We start from the raw sequence: 21371 nt of genomic DNA, 5'->3' as shown, positions 1-21371 counted from the left end.
AAAATGAACAAGTGACACCGTAGATTTGATGTAGAGATTTCAAACACATACGTAAGGCCTTTGACATAACAGCATGCAAGAGTGGACATTTCAGCGTCTTCTGTTAAAGATCATCTATGCCTACAGGCATTTTACTTAAGTGATAACCTGCCAAATAATATAACGCATTCAAATTCACATACTCCTGCAGAAAGTCCAGGAGTCTGAACAACAGAAAATATATTGGGGGGAAAATCCCTGCTATTATGTAACTGAAGCTTAACTACCTTCAGTTATATTAGTTTCATTTTTTTTCAGAAGCAAAGGCTGCAGGAGGTGGCAATGCTTTGCACAGAAATGTTTGTTTGTGTTTGTGTGTTTTAAATAAAGATTGCAATTAAAGGAGGCATGCCCAAGGGACAACAACAACGGCAAAACGTTGTCTTCCATGTGCCTTGCTGCTTGTGCCCCCACCACTACAAATTACAACAAGCTGCTGTCCAGACATATTCAGGACAGGACAGGATCTGAGCAATCTGTTACCTTTCCAATATTTGATGTTCTGACCTATATGTATTGCCCTCTGATTCAGTTAAGATGGCATTTTGCTACCAATGGAGATTACAAAGAACTCCTTTCAAATAACTTCCCACAGTATTGTCTTGAAAGTGAGTTTTCTTCAAAGGCTTTGAGCTATTCACACACAAACACATCCACCAAATTATGTAATTTGAAAATAAATGTAAAGGATGGCAGCTATTTAAAAAGAAAGTTAATGCAATATAATTACATTAGCAGCAATTTTACAGGTTCCCAATTGTACAATAATTTACTATTTTAACCCTTCTGAAGTACTCCTTTTCCATAAGTAGGTAGGGAAGGGAGATTAAATTGTCTGGTAAAGGGAAGTGGTCAGTTTCGTAAACCTCATTCCCAAGGATGCCTATTTTTTGAAATAATTCTGTGTTTACAAACAGGAGAAAGAAGAATCCTGGGTTACCAGAAAAGCCTGCAGCTTCTTATATATCTAAACTATTGCATCCGATAAACTGTAAGTAGAACAGGGTGGAGAACTAGACATGGATTTTCAAGAATGAAGAGCTTATCAAGAGTTGCTACTTAAGGCACACTTGGACATTAATGACGTAAAAGATTATAGACAAAGCCAGATCGCAAAAAAGTGCAATTTATGAATATACAGCATATCCAGTAGCTTAAAAGAATTTGACATTACAAAGCATTCGCACTCGCAGCAACCAGAAAACTAAATATCACTTCCAGAAGACAGGAAACAAGGGAACATTATTGAAGAAATGCACAGAAACCTATCAGCTCAAACAACTAAGGCTTAAAGTGCACATAGACACACACACAAAGAGCAATGTGTATTTTATATTCATACATGGCAGGGTATGCTTTTATTTTGGCTGTGAAGAGTCTTACTCCTTCTGTATTTTGATCAAAAGCTAGATAGCTTTCACACAAGTGAGACTTTTCTTATAAGGCAGCCTTGCAGGACTTCTCCATGTCCATCCTGAGAACACGGTCTCTTTCCTTGGCTCTAAGAACTCATAGAAGGCGTGCGGAGGAAAATTCTAAAAACCTTCTCAAAACTGGAACCTTTTAGTGACCTGATGGTTATTTTCTCAATTAATATGTACTTGCAGGTACAACTGCTGCCCTCTTAACACACTCCCAAAGCAGTGTCCCTCCCATACTTCCAATATACAATGTAATACAGTTGCCAATCCTTATGGTCTCCACAGGGAACTGGATAAACAGAATCACAGAGTGATCAAGGCAGGCACACCACCATCTTAACTTCTTGTACTATTTTGAGATTTCCTAAGAGCAATAGGTGCTAGATGGAGGATAATGTATGACTGCACATCACAACTGCTATCTTACATTTGACCATTGGAAAAATCAGCTAAGTGACTGAGGCGTAATTGCATTCATATTTCTCAATGCACAATAAAAGAGCCAAAAGTTCTCTCCAAAAGTTCATTAAATTTTAGTTTAATGAAGTCTACGATCTTCAATATTTGGAACTACTATATATTCTTCCTAAACTCAAGAAGAGGGTTTCTTTTCTTTTCTTTTTTTCTTTTTTTTTTGGCATCCATTTGTTCATAAGGCATTATTTCTCTATTGCCAGATAATAAGCTGTGATCCTTAGAATGATAAATCATTTCAATATTTGTATCCTAAATTAGATCAATTCTGGAGAAAATCCACAACAGAGGCTGTGTTCTAGGTAGGTGAAAAATTGTTTCTATGACCTATAGATCAGCACCAATTCCAGAAAAGAGTTAAAAGTATTGCTTAATAGTTAACCTTTTGCCTGAATATTCTTTCAACAAAAATTCCAAGAAGCACTTATCAATACAGCTGAGTTTTCTTCGTTTCTTTCTTTGGAATAGCATCATACCCCACCCCACTCCCACTTAATGCCCATTTAATTTTAGAAAAAAAACCTATGAATATGCTTATGATGGTTGTTCCTTTTTGTAATTGGGGTATTGTGTTATTTATATGGAGTTCTTGTATCATTCATTAGGGAATTAGTCGTTTATATGCTTTTAAGTTTATTTCTAGGACAAGTATGTAAGCTGTTCAGAAAATAGCAATAGCAATAGCAGATTTATATACCGCTTCACAGTGCTTTACGGCTCTCTCTAAGCGGTTTACAGAGTCAGCATATTGCCCCCAACAATCTGGGTCCTCATTTTACCCACCTCGGAAGGATGGAAGGCTGAGTCAACCTTGAGCCAGTGAGATTCAAACTGCCCAACTGCTGGAAGCCAGCAGTCAGCAGAAGTAGCCTGCAATACTGCATTCTAACTACTGTGCCCCCATAGCTCATCACAACAGTGGCATATAAATCAAATAAATAAATAAATAAATAAATATGTTAGTACCAGTCATGAAATCAACAAGCCACCACTGAGTTTATTTCACCATGTCTTTTTCAATTCAGGGGCCCTTTTAATTATACTTGAGTACATACAATTAGCTTTTCCTTTATCCCTTCCCTTCTTCCCTCATTTAATTTACAATTGGGGAGGAAGCGAGGACAAATTAAGACAAATTAAGCTTCTGTGTGATTGAATCCCTCATCTGGTGAAGGTTATATTCCTTGATTCAAATAATGAGCAAATCAACTTACTCTCTAACTCATTTTGTAGGAAGTACTGCCTGTCCCATCAATAACTCCCAGTGGCTACTAGTGCTTTGACCTCGGCTATTATGCTATTATTTTTCCCATTTTTATTTGAGAAAGCGGGAATACCTTAACCAACTTAAACTTAATGAAGTGGTTCAAAGAATATGAGTGGATAAAGTAATTTCCACTGACGACAAAGAAGAACAACGAAGTGCTTAATTAGAGGCTGAATATCAGCATTGGTTTTGAGGAAAATAATGCACAATATTGAAATAAGTGATTTAAATAGACGTAACATATTTTAGAGTCATCTCAGTCCACGGCAAACTTTTCTGCAGAGGAAAAGAAAGGACGGGATATTACTGTTGTTACTGTTCCTGAGGCATTCAGATGGGTTTGGAAGTCCACCTCAGAAAAGTCTCCTATATTGACCTATTCGTAGTAGAACAGAAAACAGCTTTGAAAGTAAATGGTGAAGGAAAATTGCTTTTAGGGATTTTCTGTGACTTGCTTCCTTTGTCTTTTGCAGGAGGCAATCCTTGACGCCTCTCTCAGAATAGCCATATCACTTGCTATGGTGAAAGCTACATCTTCTTGTGTTTTACTTGATATTTTTGAGCAAGGCAGTCCGTGCATTCACAACAGCCTTGAAGGCGTCTTCACTGCCTGGAGCCATACACTTATCTGGGTGGAGGAGCACTGCCAACTTTCGATAGGCCTTGTTTACTTCATCCCTGCAGAGCAAGAGAGAGAGAGATAATAGAAGAGTGCAATGTAATGGGGTCTATTTATAGAACGATAAATCTTAAAATGAAAGTCTTTCAACTACCGAAGTTTACCTAAGTACTAAAACTATTTGAATGGCACCAGCAAAGAATTGCAATTATTATTCATTTAGGTTAGCCAAGTAAATAGAATTCTAATCAAACAGAAAAATGAAACTTAATTTAGTTATATTTAGAACTTAAAGGTCCATTATAATTTCACCTGGTGCACTGCTCTAGGCTTTTAACTCCAGACACAAAATAACCATAATCTCAGAAAGCATTTCTTGTCATAGACAGTACTCCCTCCACTCTCTCAGTTCACAAGAAAGGGCTGGATCATGAATAATGCCCAAATGACATGGTCAATGGACACTGGAGCTTTACATCCATTAGGAGTCAGGCGGAAAAACACCTCCAGGGCAAATAGGTTAATAGCTGGTTGTTGTGAAGATGCATTCTGGCCAAATGCCTCCTATGCTATACATAAACACTTGCCATAAATTAGTTGATATTTTACCTTACATTTTCTAAATTCAGAGCTTGCTCATTTCTACACCAGCAGAATTATTTATTTTGTAATGGTTGGGTCCTTCATTACCTTGTAGTTCCCGGTTTGACACCCAACATATCCCAGCTATCCTTGCTGTTGCGAATCCTCCGGATGGTGTCTACTTGCTCCTTAGTGAAACTGTTGCTTGCGCTGGTTATGGGGCGCTTTCCACCATTATCACATAAATCAACAATAGCCGAGTAGAAAGTCTTCAAGCACAGAGAAGGCAGAGTTACAAAGTTCTGGTATGTGCCCCATTGCTCAGCAATCTTTATTTCATTAAGAAGATCAAAGTCCAAATCATTTTCTTTGCCTTTAACAGCTCATTCTATTGCCTCAAACTCAGAAATCTTGAGAAAGGAAATGACCTATAACCATGATGGCGAATATGTATGCCAGAAGTGGCATGCAGAGCCCTCTCTGCTGGCACACACACCATCGCCCGAGGTCAGATCTCCATGGTGTTTCTTTTGTGAGCTTCTATTTCCCTGCAAATGATGAAACAGAAGCTCACAAAAGAAAAAGATCTTACCTCTTGCCACACTGCTGGTATTAGGATGCCCCACCTCCCGCCGGCCAGCTGGTCTTCAGGTCTCTGCTGTGCATGTCCAAACTGCACGTGCGTACCTTTCAGTTTGGGCATACGGGTACAGTTTGGGCACTCAGTATCTAAAAGGTTCGCCATCACTGGTCCATAGGGACAGTAGGATTTTAAAACTTACAACCAGTAAATCTTCAAATAGTGCAAAAGCAAACAGTTACATGGTGCCTACTCCACTAAGTGCTTTCTTGATTTATTTTCAATCAAAATGCTGTGCCATTTGCCTTCAGATCATCCATTAGATTAATTATTGCATATTGAAACAATCTCTTGCACTACTTGTTCTAGCTTTTTTTAAAAATAAAGCTCTGTGCCATTTCAAAGACTAAAGAGAGGTAATTAATTTAAAATTCCTTGGAAAACTAGGGAGAACATTGCATATGTAGAGAAAATAAATGAGAATTTGCCAGTAAAAAATGAGAGATCTTAGGACATTTTCTCTCCAAGTTAAGAAAAGGTACCCCTAGTTTCAGAAAGGAACAAGAAAATGTAAAATATTTACCCAAAATGTCTTAAGAATGAAGAGTGAAAAATGACAGAAAAGCATCTGCATCAGTGGTGGGTTTCTACCGGTTCGCACCGGTTCTGGCGAACCTGTTGGACAATGAACCCGGAAGTAAGTTCCTGCCCCGCCCCTATCACTCACTTGCTCACCCCTGCCGGTTCAGAAGCCACTCCATTGCTCGCTCACCCCCCTTTCTCCCGTTCCTCCTCTCAGCGATCTGAGGATTCCCCACCCCACTTTTCCCTTCCCAAAAGATGGCTGAGAGGAGGAATGGGAAGGGAAAAGTGGGGTGGGGAATCCTCCCTTTCCTCCTCTCAGTGATCTTTTGGGAAGGGAAAAGTGGGGTGGGGAATCCTCCCTTTCCCCCTCTCAGCGATCTGAGGATTCCCCACCCCACTTTTCCCTTCCCAAAAGATGGCTGAGAGGAGGAATGGGAGGATTCCCCACCCCACTTTTCCCTTCCCAAAAGATCGCTGAGAGGAGGAATGGGAGGATTCCCCACCCCCCTTTTCCCTTCCCTTTCCTCCTCTCAGCGATCTTTTGGGAAGGGAAAAGTGGGGTGGGGAATCCTCCCTTTCCTCCTCTCAGCGATCTTTTGGGAAGGGAAAAGTGGGGTGGGGAATCCTCCCATTCCTCCTCTCAGCCATCTTTTGGGAAGGGAAAAGTGGGGTGGGGAATCCTCCCTTTCCTCCTCTCAGCGATCTGAGGATTCCCCACCCCACTTTTCCCTTCCCAAATGATCGCTGAGAGGAGGAAAGGGAGGATTCCCCACCCCACTTTTCCCTTCCCAAAAGATCGCTGAGAGGAGGAAAGGGAAGGGAAAAGTGGGGTGGGGAATCCTCCCATTCCTCCTCTCAGCGATCTTTTGGGAAGGGAAAAGTGGGGTGGGGAATCCTCCCTTTCCCCCTCTCAGCGATCTGAGGATTCCCCACCCCACTTTTCCCTTCCCAAAAGATGGCTGAGAGGAGGAATGGGAGGATTCCCCACCCCACTTTTCCCTTCCCAAAAGATCGCTGAGAGGAGGAATGGGAGGATTCCCCACCCCACTTTTCCCTTCCCAAAAGATCGCTGAGAGGTGGAAAGGGAAGGGAAAAGTGGGGTGGGGAATCCTCCCATTCCTCCTCTCAGCGATCATTTGGGAAGGGAAAAGTGGGGTGGGGAATCCTCAGATCGCTGAGAGGAGGAAAGGGAGGATTCCCCACCCCACTTTTCCCTTCCCAAAAGATCGCTGAGAGGTGGAAAGGGAAGGGAAAAGTGGGGTGGGGAATCCTCCCTTTCCTCCTCTCAGCGATCTTTTGGGAAGGGAAAAGTGGGGTGGGGAATCCTCCCATTCCTCCTCTCAGCGATCTTTTGGGAAGGGAAAAGTGGGGTGGGGAATCCTCCCTTTCCTCCTCTCAGCGATCTGAGGATTCCCCACCCCACTTTTCCCTTCCCAAATGATCGCTGAGAGGAGGAAAGGGAGGATTCCCCACCCCACTTTTCCCTTCCCAAAAGATCGCTGAGAGGTGGAAAGGGAAGGGAAAAGTGGGGTGGGGAATCCTCCCTTTCCTCCTGTCAGCGATCTTTTGCTAAGGGAGGCTTCTCAAAATGGGAAGCCCATCTCTTTGCACCCTTCAATCCGTCTCTCTCTCCCTCTGACCTCCCCCAATGGCTCAGCTTGAAAAACTGGGGGGAACAGAGGAAAAGGAGGAGGAAGGAAAGGGGGGAGAGAAACGGGGGGGGGGGAAGAGAGAGAGAGAGAAAGAGTGACACACCAAGGGGGGAAGTTGGGGGACTTCCCTCTAAATACTGACGCCCTCTGCTTTTGGGGGGAAAGGAGAGGAGGGTCCTTGGTGATTTGTGAACCTCTACCCCCTATTCACCCTATCCCAGTTAAGCCAGCTGGGTTTGGGACCCAGCCTTTCTAACTTCATTTGGGATCTTCTAACATCCCACTCCCACCCGGTCACACGGCCAGCAAGCCACTCCCACCCGGTCACATGGCTGGCAAGCCACTCCCACCTGCTCACATGGCAGGCAAGCCACTCCCACAAAGCAGGCCACACCCACAGAGTAGGTTCCAAAAAATTTTGAAACCCACCACTGATCTGCATTCATGACTGGAAATATTTCTGGCAGGTTTTATTCATGCCCCCAAACAATGTTTCTCATGACTTGCAGTAAGTCAAGGTACCCATGTTTAAAGAAAAAAAAATCAACAACATTTCGTTTTGTGTAAGATGATGAAGATTTACAAAAGCAAACAAAATCGTTGTTTACAAAAACATCTTAGCAAGGAAGAATTCAATCAAGGATGTCTAGATGTATATGTATATGTGTATATGTATATGTATATGTGTATATGTCTAGATGTATATGTATATGTGTACGTATGTGTATGTGTTTATTTTTATCTGTATATGTATTGTTTACTTGTATATTTTATGTGTTTTTATTGTACGCCGCCCCGAGTCCTCTGGGAGAGGGTGCGGCTAACAAATAAAATTTTTTTTATTATTATTATTATTATTATTATTATTATTATTATTATTATTATTATTAGATTACAAAGCACAAATCAACACACTTCAGGGAGGGGGGAAGGATGCAGGAGGACTGCCTTGTTTTGCACTGTAGATTTTACCTGGAACATTTCATTAATTCCTTCTCCAGTCTGTGCAGAAGTTTCAAAATAAAGAAAGCCTCTGCTTTCTGCCCACAGTCGCCCTTCACTTTCATCCACACAGCGCAACTTGCCACAATCAATCTGAAACAAAAATGAGAGAAGAGTGTAATCCTGACTAATTATTTACATGTTCCTTTATCTGCCCTAAACCCTTTAAGCATTTAACAAACGTGAGCTTTCTACACCAGTCTTTACCTTATTGGCACAAACCACAAAAACAATGTTTTCCATGTTTCCATGTGGTCCAAGTTCTTGTTTCATCTCAGCAAGCCATAGGTCAAGGGCATTAAAGGATTCCTTTTGCCCAACGTCATACACTAGGATTACACCCTGAGTGTCTTTGTAAAATTCATTGCGAACCTAATTTAAGGCAGAAATAATGCAGGTGAATTTAAGAGACCATTAGACAGCTCTAGAAAAGTGACTCAAACTATAAATAAGTAGCACATCAGCTTAAATTGGGCAAATTTTTGACCATTTACAGTATAGCACAGGTGTACACCCCCCTCACATTTTGTAAATATTTAAGTATATCTTTTCATGTGACAACACTGAAGAAATAACACTTGGCTACAATGTAAAGTAGTGAGTATACAGCTTGTATAACAGTGTAAAAATAACAGTCTCAAAATAACGTAACGCACAGCCATTAATGTCTAAACACATAAAAAGATATACCGTGTTTCCCCGAAAATAAGACAGGGTCTTATTTTCTTTTGACCCTCCAAATAAGGGCTTGGCCTTATTTTTGGGGAGATCTTATTTTCTTCCAGGTGCAGGAGGCAGCAAGCCCACCTTCTCCATCCCACCACCTGTTTGCCTGCAGCCACAATGACCCAAGTGCTCCTTGCATCCTGGTCTTCGCCTGCCCTGCTTGCTGGCCGCTGAACCGCTGACTGTGCTGCTCTGGCCTCATGAGGGGGGGGGGGCTCTTCCTGGAAGAACACACACATACATACCTTCCCCCTCCAAGGCAGCCACATCCCTTCACTAACCTGCTTTCCAGCTCCATTCTCCGCTCCACATGCAGGACAAGAAAAGTAGACTGTGTGCCTATGGTAAAAAAAAAACCCAGAAAATACCTTCCAACTTCTCGCAAAAAAAGAGAAAGATCTTGCGAAGTTGGAAGTAGTCCCACAAACTACTTTTCTTGCCCTGCATGTAGCAGTGGAGAATGGAGCAGGAAAGCAGGTTAGTGGAGGGATGTGGCTGCCTTGGGAGTGGGTGGGGTTAGGGATCTCTCTCTCAAACACCCACACACCATCCTTTCCTTGGGAGCTCTGCACAGACGCAGAGAAGGCTTCTGCATTTGGGGGATGTGCGTCTGTGCTGAAATCCCAAGGAAAGAACGATTGCCAGGAAAGGGGGGGGGGGTTGCCTCTTTTTCCTATTCTGAGTCTGTGCTGAGCTTCAGAGCAGGGTAAGAGGAAGAAAAATCTCCCCTCCCCACTTTCAAGCCGTTTGCAAAAATGCCCCATTCCGAGCCTTCAATCCTGCAATCCTGGAATATACTGAAGGCTCAAAATGGGACGTTTTTGCAAACCGCTTGAAAATGGGGAGGGGGTATTCCTGCCTCTCACCCTGTTCTGAAGGTCAGCACAGACTGAAAACAAGATAAGATAAGACAAAATCCTCCCTCCCAATTTTCTTTTTTCTTTTTTCAATTTTTACTGAATGTTTTAATCTTTAATCTCAATATATAATCATGCACATACTCATTGCAGCCAGGATTGCTTCTGCACAAAACTGGGAAAAAATCAATACACCTGCAGATGAAACAATAATTAGGAAAGTACTTGAATGTGCAGGGATGGACAAAATGACAATAGAACTAAAAGAAAGAGAAGAATCGGATTTCTATAAAATATGGAATAAAATTTATAAGTGGCTAGAAAACAAAACCCAAAACAGAAAATAGAGAATGTAAATATATGGTGATATAAATAATCAATATTATTATAAGTGTTAGCACTACTGTTGTTATATTATAGGACAAAGTAAAAGCAATAGGAAGGCAATGCAGGATGGAGAATTATAAAGGCTAAACAGGAAAGCCGATACAGAAGGCTGTATAATTACTTTATATTGTTATGTATCTTTTGTGTTTTGTTTTTTCTTGTGGTGTTTTTCTTTTTGTTTTTAAAGATTAAAAAACCCCTCCCGAATTCCAAGCCGTTTGCAAAATGCCCCATTCCGATCCTTCAATGCTGCAATCCTGGATAATGTGAAGGCTTAGAATGGGGCATTTTTGCAAACCGCCCCATTCCAGAACAGGGTGAGAGGTGGGAATCTCCTCCTCCACATTTTCAAGCCATTTGCAAAAACGCCCCATTTCGAGCCTTCAAGGTGAATATGTAGGTGAGAAGCGACCTCCTGTAGCAGGGACGTGCGGTCAGGGGAGGCAGGGGAGGCAGAGCCTCACCGCTCTCATCATGGGGAAAAAAAGGGAAAAGGCACACATGGTCCGATTCCCTGCCTTCCTGAAGGGGACCACAGAGCGCCAGGTCGCGCTCCGCGGTCCCCTTCATGTTGACTCAGGAAGGCGGGGAATGGGATCACGTGTGCAGGAGGAGCGCGCTCTGCGGTCCCGCGGCTCACGCTCCACGGTCCCCTTCATGTTGACTCAGGAAGGCGGGGAATGGGACCACATGTGCAGGAGGCTGAGGCTGCCTCAGCCTCCTGCGCACGTGGTCCCATTCCCCGCCTTCCTGATGATGTCACCAGCCTCACCAGCCATAAACCTCACCGCACGTCACTGTCCTGTAGTCATGGAAATCCATACATTTGGGACATCGGAAGAAGCTTTGTGAGGAGACGCTGCTGCCGAAGTGCAGGAAATCTCCCACCACCACCACCACCTGCAGATTGTTCTTACAAAGAGGAGTTTCACCAGGACGAAGAGGTGGATGAAGGTGGCCTTTGTGCCGCCTTCATCCTGGTGAAACTCCTCTTTGAAAGGATGATCTGCGGGGGGGGGGGGGATTTCCTGCACATCAGCAGCAACGTCTCATCGCAGGGTTTCTTCCGATGTCCCAGGTGTATTGATTTCCATACCTTCCTTTCCGCGGACGGAATTGCCTGCTGTGACTGTCACCGTTAGGTAAGGAGGGCATGAGGCTTGGGTTGTGTTGCTTGGCCTCTGGCTTCTTTTGCAGCTGCAATTGACTTCAAAAGCGACCTGCGTTTGCTGGAGGCAGAGGCCTGAGCTGCACCCACAAATCAGCTGTTTTGTGAATGGAGCGGCTCAGCTGATCTGATTAAGGGGCCGAGAAGACCTGAAGTGACCAGGGAAGGGAAGGGTTGCCCCCTGTTCTGGCTAAACCCAGCCCTTCACTAGGGCTTATTTTTGGGGAGGGCTTATGTTTTTGCCCACCCCGAAAATCTGGCATGGCCTTATTTTCAAGACATGTCTTATTTTCGGGGAAACACGGTACTTAAATATTTACAAAATGTGAGAGGGTGTACTCACTTCTGTGATATACTGGCATGTGCAACTGCAGAAAATAATATAATACGTGCATTACATTTGAACAAGTCAAAGTTTGCAGTATATAAATATACCTATTTGCATAATGTTAGGCAGGAATACAAACATTTTCCATTTAGCATGCATTAGTTGACAAAGGCCAGCTAATTATTACATCACTACAACTGACACAGAGGTGACAAGAGTTCAGTAAAAAATCTTGGATAAAATTTTGGTATAATGTAGAGTTTATGGGGCTGTATTTCAGTGATCATTTTAACAAATAAAGTGTACTTGCATGGTATGACCACCACCAACTATAGTTTAGCCATTCATTCTCCTTCCAAACAACACAACTACAAACTACTCATCCTTGGCTTATTTTCTGCTAGCAGACGGACTCAGTGCAATTATTATAAGAGGGGGGCAAAAAAACCAGAGAAGGGATCCATAAATAAACTTTACATCAAGTTATGGACTGGGTAAAATCAGAAATAATCACCAGGCCAAGTTGCATAATATGATTACCAAATCTAAATTATAAATCATCATTTATATCCCACAGTGCCTAGGTTCACACATTAGACAAAGACCTGACAATTTAGTGTAGCATTTTAGCATCTTTTTGCATAAGTTGTTCCGTCCTCATTGCTGAAAAGCCATCACCTTTCTTACCTCGTAAAAGAAGGAGTGTCCAGCCATGTCAAAGATATTCACTTTGATTTCTCGGTCTCTAATTTGCACTCTAAAAGGAAAAGAGTCCTAAGATGCAAGCATGGGCACTCTTGCTGTTACTAAGCTAGCATTAATAAGCATCACAATATCACAGTTGTGCCTCTAATAGAGTTAAGCATTGGTATAGTCATTAAAAGTCAGAGGAAAAATATCCAGGATTAATTTAAGACAACATGTAATTATTAAATAATCAACAAGAGGAGATACAAGAACAATCAATTAGGACACAGTAGCATCACAGTAAAGACTTGATCAGACTCTTAATAATTTTCCCACACCGTATACGAAAATACTTCCAAGGAAACATTCACTCGCCGCATATTATATGCAATGGGATGTGCACTGAATCATCATCAACTTCAAAACTTCTACTGTGTTTCCCCGAAAATAAGACAGGGTTTTATTTTATTTTGACCTCCGAAATAAGTTGTTGGCCTTATTTTCGGGGAGTTCTTATTATTTTTGAGGTGCAGGAGGCGGTAAGCGTGGTTATCTCATGGCTGCTGCTGTGTTGCAAAATTTTCGGGGACGCCTTCTTTTTTTTGGAGGGATTATTTTAGCGCATGAGCTCAAAAGCCCGATTGGGTTTATTATTTGAGGAGGTCTCATTTTCGGGGAAACAGGGTATTTTCACCAACAGCAGAGCAGAAAAACTACAAACGATTATGATGGATGAACAATCAAGAGCATTTTTTCCATCTCTCACATATACACCTTTTAAGCTTGGCTCACATATTTTCAAGAGCTATTGTCTGGAGCTACTGCCAGATATAAAAGAAGGGTACTCACTTTGTGACACCATAATCAATGCCAATTGTTGCAAGATATTTGGGCACAAATCTCTTCTCACAGTATCGCTTGATAACGCAGCTCTATAAAGTTTTTAAAAAAACTTGTCATCAAAGAAGTGAACTGCTTATTCATCCCAGTCTGTGCTCTTCTTTTCATAACTAATTCTAGTCAAAATATTTTTAAAAACTGATTTTATGTATATCTAGCAGTTAAATAAATATTGTAGTAACACAATTCAAATAAATATAGCATCAATAAACATGAAATAAACAAGATAAAGCAAGTTTAAGTTGAACTTAAGTAACTAAGTATTAATAAATTTTTATTACTGTCAACTACCAGTCAAGACAAAACAGATTACATACATAAAACTAATAATTAACTATGAAATAAATAAATACACATTACATGACAAAATGACGCCACATTTAAAGAAACAGCGCCTCTGAATCTGAAATAAATATTTGTAAATAATACTGATCACGTGAGCAGGGAATTTGGTTTGATGTGGGGTTATGAGCTCAAGGTGGGGGTCAGCATAAAACAGTATAATAAAAACAACTGCTAGATATCGATTTTAATGGCTCCTAATTAAATATGATTTTTATTTCCCACTCAAAAATTTTTAGTTGTCATCATTCATACTATAGGCCAGTGATGGCGAACCTTTTTTGGCTTGCGTGCCATAAGTGGTGGGAGCATAGGGGGGTCGTGTGCAGGCGTGCCGCGCCCATAATGCAATGTGCGACCCCCCCCCCCAGTATGCATGCGCACATTACAGGCGCGACCCTCCCCATTTTTGCATGCTTTTTTCACCCTCCCCAAGCTCCAGAGGCTATATAGGAGCATAGGGAGGGTGAAAACAGCCTCCCCTGCCCCCCCCGGAAGCCCTCCGGAGGCTTCAGGGACCTTCAGGAGGCTTCCCTGAAGTTCTGAAGCAGTCAAAACGACCCTCCAAGCAAACCGGAAGTGACTTCCGGTTTGCTCGGAGGGTTGTTTTAAGCACTCCGAAGGCTTCAGGGACCGTCAAGAGGCTTCCCTGAAGCCTTCGGAACGCTCAAAACGATCCTCCGAGCAAACAGGAAGTCACTTCTGGTTTGCTCGGTGGGTCGTTTTGAGCGCTCCGAAGGCTTCAGGGACCTTTAAGAGGCTTCCCTGAAGCCTCCGGAGCAGTCAAAACGACCCTCTGAGCAAACAGGAAGTCCGTTCCCGATTTCCGGTTTCCCCGTAGGGCTGTTTTTTCCCGCTCCAGCGGCTTCAGGAAAGCTCATGAAGCCTCTGGAGGGCCACGGGGGGGGGGGGGGGCATTGGAGGCTCTTTTCACCCTCCCCAGGCTCCTATAAAGCCTCTGGAGCCTGGAGAGGACGAAAAATGGCTTTAAAAAAGGGTGAACTCAGCTGGACAGCTGACAGGGCAGCGCCTCGCGTGCCCTGACAAATAGCTCCGCGTGCCACCTGTGGCACGCGTGCTATAGGTTTGCCATCACTGTTATAGGCAGTGCCATCAGCTTACTGTATAGCAAGAACAGATTGGAACTTCAGTTCTTTTACAAGGAGACATCATAGCTGTTTCACAAGATATAATGCATCCTGATATTCATATAGAAAAGAAAGAGTAGAATTGCACTGAAAAAGACCTAGGGCAGCGATGGCGAACCTTTTTTGGCTCACGGGCCATAAGTGAGGGGAGCGCAGGGGGGTTGTGTGCAGGCGTGCCGCACCCATAATGCAATGCGCGACCCCCAGTACGCATGCGCGCACTACAGGCGCGACCCCCCCCTATTTTTCGCCCTCCACAAGCTCCAGAAGCTATATAGGATCATAGGGGGGGCGAAAACAGCATCTCCCGCCCCCCCGAAAGCCCTCCGAAGGCTTCAGGGACCTTCAGGAGGCTTCCCTGAAGCCTCCGAAGCAGTCAATACGACCCTCCGAGCAAACAGAAAGTCCATTCCTGAACTTCCGGTTTGCCCGTAGAGCCGTTTTTTTGCTCTCCGGAGGCTTCAGGGAAACTCATGAAGCCTCCGGAGGGCCTCGGTGTGTGTGTGTGGGAGGCTCTTTTCACCCTCCCCAGGCTCCTATAAAGCCTCTGGAGCCTGGGGAGGGCGAAAAATGGCTTTAAAAAAGGGTGAACTAAGCTGGACAGTGCGCGCATGCGAGCTGGCCAGCTGACAGGGCAGCGCTTCGCGTGCCCTGACAAATGGCTCCGTATACCAAGAACAGACTGGAACTTCAGTTCTTTTACAAGGAGACATCATAGCTATTTCACAAGATATAATGCATCCTGATATCCATATAGAAAAGAAAGAGTAGAATTGCACTGACAAAGACCTAGGGAGTAGATACGACTTGTCATTTTCATGTGGAATTTTGAATGTTGTGTTAACAGACATAGTACAAATAGTCCTCAACGAACAACAGTTCATTTAAGAACAGACACTGAAAAACCTGACTTTTGATCTTTTTTAATTCTTAAAACCACTGCAGCATCCTCAGTCATGTGATCAAAATTCAGATACTTGGCAACGGACTCATAATTATGACAGTTATGGTGTCCTGGAGTCATGTATTCACCTGTTGTGACCTTCTTACAAAGAATGTTAATGGGGAATCTGGATTCATTTAACAACCATGTTGCTAACTTAACGACTGCAGTGATGGGGCAAAAGTTGCCAAATGGAGAAATTAACAAATGTCTCACTTAGCAACCTGAATTTTGGGCTTAATTGTGGTTGTAAGTCAAAGACTACCTGTATATTCAAAATATAAAATATAGCCAATCAGTCAGCTGCCCAAATCGGGCCAACCTGCTTGATTGTGTGCTGATTCATTAACTACCCTGAGCCATTCATCGTTTTTACTCTGCTGACATCTAAGAATAAGACTGTGGCAAAGCAACTGAAAGAAAACAGAGATCTTCTCTCATTCAACCCTTATCTGGCAGGAGCCATTCCATCATTCTATAGAAAGGGGGCGGGGGGGGGGGGGCAGGAAGGAAAGCAGGACTGTTCTGCCAGTAAGCCTGAGATAAGCAGCTATTTCTCTTCCAACTTGTCACTATATAAATAATGAATGGGTGTTTGGGTTTGTTTTTGCACTGTTTGCTCTTCTTGCTATGATGTCTTCCAGACGGCAGGGAATGGTTATATTACTGGTCTTTGTAATCTACAGCGGGTCCTCAACTTATGACCACAATTGAGTCCAAAATTTCTGTTGCTAAGTGAGACATTTTTAAAGGAGTTTTGCCCCATTTTATGACCTTTCTTGTCACAGTTGTTAAGGGAATCATTGCAATTGCTAAGTGAGTAAACACAGTTGTTAAGTGAATCTGGCTTCCTCATTGATTTTTGCTTGTCGGAAAGTCACAAAAATGATTGCATGACCCTGGGGCACTGTAGTTGTCATAAATATGCCACGCCTTTGGCTTTTGGTCATGTGACCATGGGGATGCTACAACGGTTGTGTTAAAAACAGTCATAAGTCATTTTTTCAGTGCCGTTGCAACTTTGAACGGTTGCTAGATGAATTGTTGTAAGTCGAAGACTACCTGTACATTGGAATATTCTTTAGCTGAAGAGTGAAGTAAAATACTTAATAATTAAACAACATTTAATTACTATGCCTTAAACCAGACTTTGATAAACTGCCATCATTAACTAGGAAGAGTCTTAGTCATCCAGGTCATGGTTGTCCCAAAGTGCTTTTTCCAGAGGCGACTGGATTTTCTGGTTTTTCTCTGAAGACATCCAAGAAGCTTCTTCAGCTCCTGCCTCTGGAAAAAGTACCTTTGGGACTGCTATCGTTACCAATCATTGGCCCTGCCAGTTGTGCACATGAGAGTTCTAATCCAAAACTTCTGGAAGGCATCATATTCTGAAAAGCTAAAACAATCCAGGATCAAGATGAATAGAATACAGCTGGTCAATGACCCAGATCTGAAGGGATTCCAGTCACGCATGTAGGCTGCATCTGTTGGCACCTCTTTAAATCAAATGTGCCTTCCTAGGATCATGTAGCTCTGAATTACCACTTCCTCTACAAATCCAGATCTCAGCACAGCCCTAACATAAAGGACAACAACTCCCACATGAACTCACGTCATTAAAATAAATGGGATTAGAAGGACACACAAGTGAAATTGTAATAACTATTTTATTTGCTGGCTGCCCTGCTCTTAAAGACTAGGCTGGGTATTTGTTTAAATAGAGTGATCCTCATTAATGATTATTTATTGAACCACAATTACAACAATTTCGTGAAGCACTAATATGTATGTGCATGAATGCTAAGAAACTGTGCAATGCAGTCTGCAATCTCACATCTTTCTGCTGAATTACATCATTATTATTAACATTTATAGTATCTCCTGCCTGTTCAAATTACTCGTTTATAAGAAAAATCTAAAAATGTCTCTGTGTGTTGTTTCTAGTGTTTCTTCCACTTTGTTGCAAATTCTGATTATTTCTGTGCACTCGCTTCAGTTCATATAATGGAGCTATCATTAGTGTATGATGCAACATGGAAGGTTGATTTTTCAGCCAGCTTGTCCTAGAGCCTGTCAATGATTAGGAGTAAGAAGTAACTGGCCCACAATCACCCACCTGCTTCTCTGCCTGAGAGAAAACGAGAACCTGGGTTTCCCTGCTTCTAATTTAGTTTTAAATTGCTAGAAAATAGAGGAAGTAGGTGCAATAGAGACTGCAGCATTGAAAGCTAAAGCTTGCGTTCAGGGTACATTTGAGACAGGGAAGTCCAATCATTAATTTTTTATGTATGTATTTCACTTATGTAACATTTTTATATGACTGTTCATCTACTAAACACTCCAGTCAGCAAACAGATAAAAATAGAATAAAATAAGAATCCACTATATACAAATTATGAAGTCAAGTTCCCTAAAAAAAATCTTAGTAGAAATTTAACAAATATGCCTGCATCCACAACAGAGTTACATTAGTAACCTGGGTCATGTTTTCACAGCCTTCTGGAAAGGTAAAAATCATCTGAAGAGCACTGGACTGAGAAAGACAATTCTAGCAGTACAGTATAATCTAAGAAGTACATTTAGATCCACCTCTCCATAATTTGAGATAGTAAATTAGGTACATATCTGCATGTTGGACCCATTTTCAATTCCAACAGTATCCAGTGTAATATCTTCTGATCAAGGACATTTTACTTTAATGGAAGCTGGATGCTATACTGCACACACATCAGACTGCACACGGGACAAATCTCAACTCAGTAATAACATTCACGTATATCAGACAAATTTAGAATAACTACCCTCACTACCCACAAGTTGTGACAATAAAGATCTAATATCTTGAATTGGAGCAGAATAAAATTAAAAATTACAATGTTGCACCTTGAGAGTGGAGCCAAATCACCCAGTTGAGTTCCAGATTATATGGTTTCAGCTTTTAAGAGATGTCAGATTTGACACAATTTATTAGAACTTATTGATTTGACGGATTTATAACTGTTATTTGTTGTATTGCATCACATAGATTGACTTTTATGCTATTAACCTCAGGCTAAATAATTAACCCATTGAAATAATGAATAAAACCATTTTCTTGGCCAAGTCTCTTAAATGAGAAGCAGTTCACCATTTTTTATTTTTATATTAAGCCACAGTGATTTTATCTGAGGACTATTTGCTGCTTCAAGACTTCTAGTATGTTGAATCTTTTTTCAATATTCACCACCAGCTATCTGGGTTGCAGGAATCCCCATCTGCATGACCAGTTGATGGCAGCCAAGAATTTTGTTTTGTATTTCTTTGCTGCTTCTGGCGACTGTCTGGATATTTGCAGCCAAAATATGATAAAGATTTAGATAGAAAGCAAGTCAAAGAGAGTTGCCACTGCCTTCACCTAACATACCTTGCAGACTTTACATGTGGATAAATGTAGTGAATAATCCATATCATTTAAAGATCCTTTGGCAGGTTGTATCCATTTAATGTGTAATTGTTTTAATAGGTTTTTTTAATGTTTTAATTGTTGGTTTTATGATGCTCCCGAGTATTTTGATATGGGCGGGCACATACATTTGGTAAATAAAATAAAAATTAACAATGCATAGCAAAACATTTTGGAAGCTCCACCTTAACCCAACTCCTCTACCTCTCCGGACCAAACAAACCACAACATTCTAGTCCACAAACGATCTCTAGTGTCACAACGGCCTAATAAAGCAAAGAGAGCTCATTGGTAAGCCAGGTTGTCGTTCACCTGCCTCGGACCAATAAGGCGCCTCTGCTTCTAGTCCTACCCTTTTTACCTTGCCAACCTCGGCGTTGCCCATGGAGATCACTTTGATCCTCAAAGACTTGCGCGTTTCTTTCCGTTTCGTCTCCATCCTTAGTGGTTAAGACTTGGAGATGACAGACGCTCACTTTCTTCACGGGGTCTGACTAAACCTCAACAGACTCGCGCAAATCACCATCACAATGCCCCGGCTCCAGTCCTCGCTTCCGTTATCTCCCTCTCCATAGTCAATTCAAGAAGGCTAAGTCAAGCCCCAACAAACGCTTCGCGAATCTTCAGGATATCGCGAGAAATATGGAAGGACTTCCTCCGGGCGCTCAATGCAAAAGCAGGGAAGTCTCGCGAGATCCAATCAGAGTGGTTCTTTCGGTAGTCGGAAAAATAGAGGGATTTGCACCGTTTCTTTTTAATCAGAGGCAAGTTTGACTTCACGGTGGTTGTTTCTAGAGAAGCTGCTGTAGAATCACAGCATTCAGTGCTGTGGTTACCTGGAATATATCCTGCTCGAGTATATGCATCTCATTTTGCCTAGAATTGTGCTGTAAATTAATGGAACTCCCATTCCATTTCTACTTATTTTATAATATAATACTATCTATCTATCTATCTATCTATCTATCTATCTATCTATCTATCTATCTATCTATCTATCTATCTATCTATATCTATCTAATCTATCTATCTATCTATCGTCTGTCTGTCTGTCTGGCTATCTATCTAAACTATCTTATCTATCTTATCTATTTTATGATGCAGCCGAATAGTGAATAAACGGGCAGAAAATCTCTGGGAGGTTTTGCATTTATTATATGTCTGTGGAAACAATTTCTTTCAACCCAAACTGTTTCAATCTGGCTCATTCCTTCGGAACCCTTCATGAAACCATGCAGTATTTTGCCTTGTTAAAAATAAATCTATAGCTTTATTGCAGAAATACTTATGCTTATTGACTATTGACTATTTGATTATTGACTGGTGATGGAAATGAACACTGCAGATGTACAGAGGCTTTTTAATGTCCCGTCCTCCCAATTAGATAACATTATCTGCCTTTCTTCATCAGGAGTATGGTCTCTAAATGGAAATTGACATTGGATGAGTGGATTGGTAGGTGGATGCATGGATGCATAGAAATAGAACAATAGAGTTGGAAGGGATCTTGGAGGTCTTCTAGTCCAACCCCCTGCTCAAGCAGGAGACTTAATCCCATGTCAGACAAATGACTGTCCAGTGGCTTTATCTTGGTATTGAGGATCAGCTTCTCAAAGCAATAGAACAAAAGGTATTGGACCTAATTTAAACTAAGTGATTCATGAAGTTAGAATCTTTTTGCAACAAAATAGCACCACCTAGTGAATATTTTAAAAAATTATGCTTAAACAAGATGATCTATGTGCTGAGCAGGACTTTAGGCTAAAAAACTATGTTTAAGTGAATTTTGATAGTCAATCGCAGAACTATAGAAAGCTAGATAGTATAAAGATTTCAGTACATACCGCTAATCATTTGAGGAGAGGCTAATCAAATTTTAAATTATATTCCCAGCAAAAGAGAGAACAGTTATGCAGCTGATTTTTTTTTAAATTAGGAAACCAAAAAAAGATAGATAATAGATAGATAGATGATAGATAGATAGATGATAGATAGATAGATAGATGATAGATAAATAGATGATGATAGATAGATAGATAGATAGATGATAGATAGATAGATAGATAGATGATAGATAGATAGGAAAATATTCCCCAATCTTCTCTCTGCTCCAGTTTTCTTTACAATATATGATTGATAGTCTGAATTAGAATAATAGCATATCCCTTTTTTATACATGTAATTGAACATTACAATAAAAAAGAACATTGAACACTACAATT

General features: G+C 41.6%; 1 protein-coding gene across 2 annotated transcripts; it reads right to left on the bottom strand.

Moving 5' to 3' along the window:
• Positions 1 to 817: 817 nt before the first annotated feature.
• On the bottom strand, positions 818 to 19824 carry DNAJC27 (DnaJ heat shock protein family (Hsp40) member C27). 2 transcript variants are annotated; one of them, XM_081943717.1, is made up of 7 exons: positions 19111 to 19305; positions 13224 to 13306; positions 12375 to 12444; positions 8429 to 8593; positions 8192 to 8314; positions 4511 to 4671; positions 818 to 3879 (listed from the first exon to the last, which is right to left on the bottom strand). In XM_081943717.1, exons 1-7 carry the CDS (start codon positions 19150 to 19152, stop codon positions 3747 to 3749), a joined length of 777 nt encoding a protein of 258 aa, XP_081799843.1. In that variant the 5' UTR covers positions 19153 to 19305; the 3' UTR covers positions 818 to 3746. The 2 variants fall into 2 exon arrangements, with proteins under 2 accessions (XP_081799843.1, XP_081799842.1); XM_081943716.1 differs by lacking the exon at positions 19111 to 19305 and adding an exon at positions 19511 to 19824 and having other exon boundaries at positions 1026 to 3879.
• Positions 19825 to 21371: the final 1547 nt, after the last annotated feature.

Source organism: Natrix helvetica (assembly GCF_964273705.1).
Source record: "Natrix helvetica genome assembly, chromosome: 2".
NCBI classification, from domain to species: domain Eukaryota; kingdom Metazoa; phylum Chordata; class Lepidosauria; order Squamata; family Natricidae; genus Natrix; species Natrix helvetica.
This window is presented reverse-complemented; position numbering and strand designations above follow the sequence as displayed.

What these genes read in the sequence shown, in the direction of transcription:
- DNAJC27 (XM_081943716.1), bottom strand. Translation starts at nt 19,588, where the DNA reads ATGGAGACGAAACGGAAAGAAACGCGCAAGTCTTTGAGGATCAAAGTG. An exon ending in GAATTAATGAAATGTTCCAG is followed by an intron (nt 4,672 to 8,191) that starts GTAAAATCTACA and finishes CTGTGCTTGAAG; the next exon opens with ACTTTCTACTCGGCTATTGT. An exon ending in GTCAAACCGGGAACTACAAG is followed by an intron (nt 3,880 to 4,510) that starts GTAATGAAGGAC and finishes CTTGCTCTGCAG; the next exon opens with GGATGAAGTAAACAAGGCCT.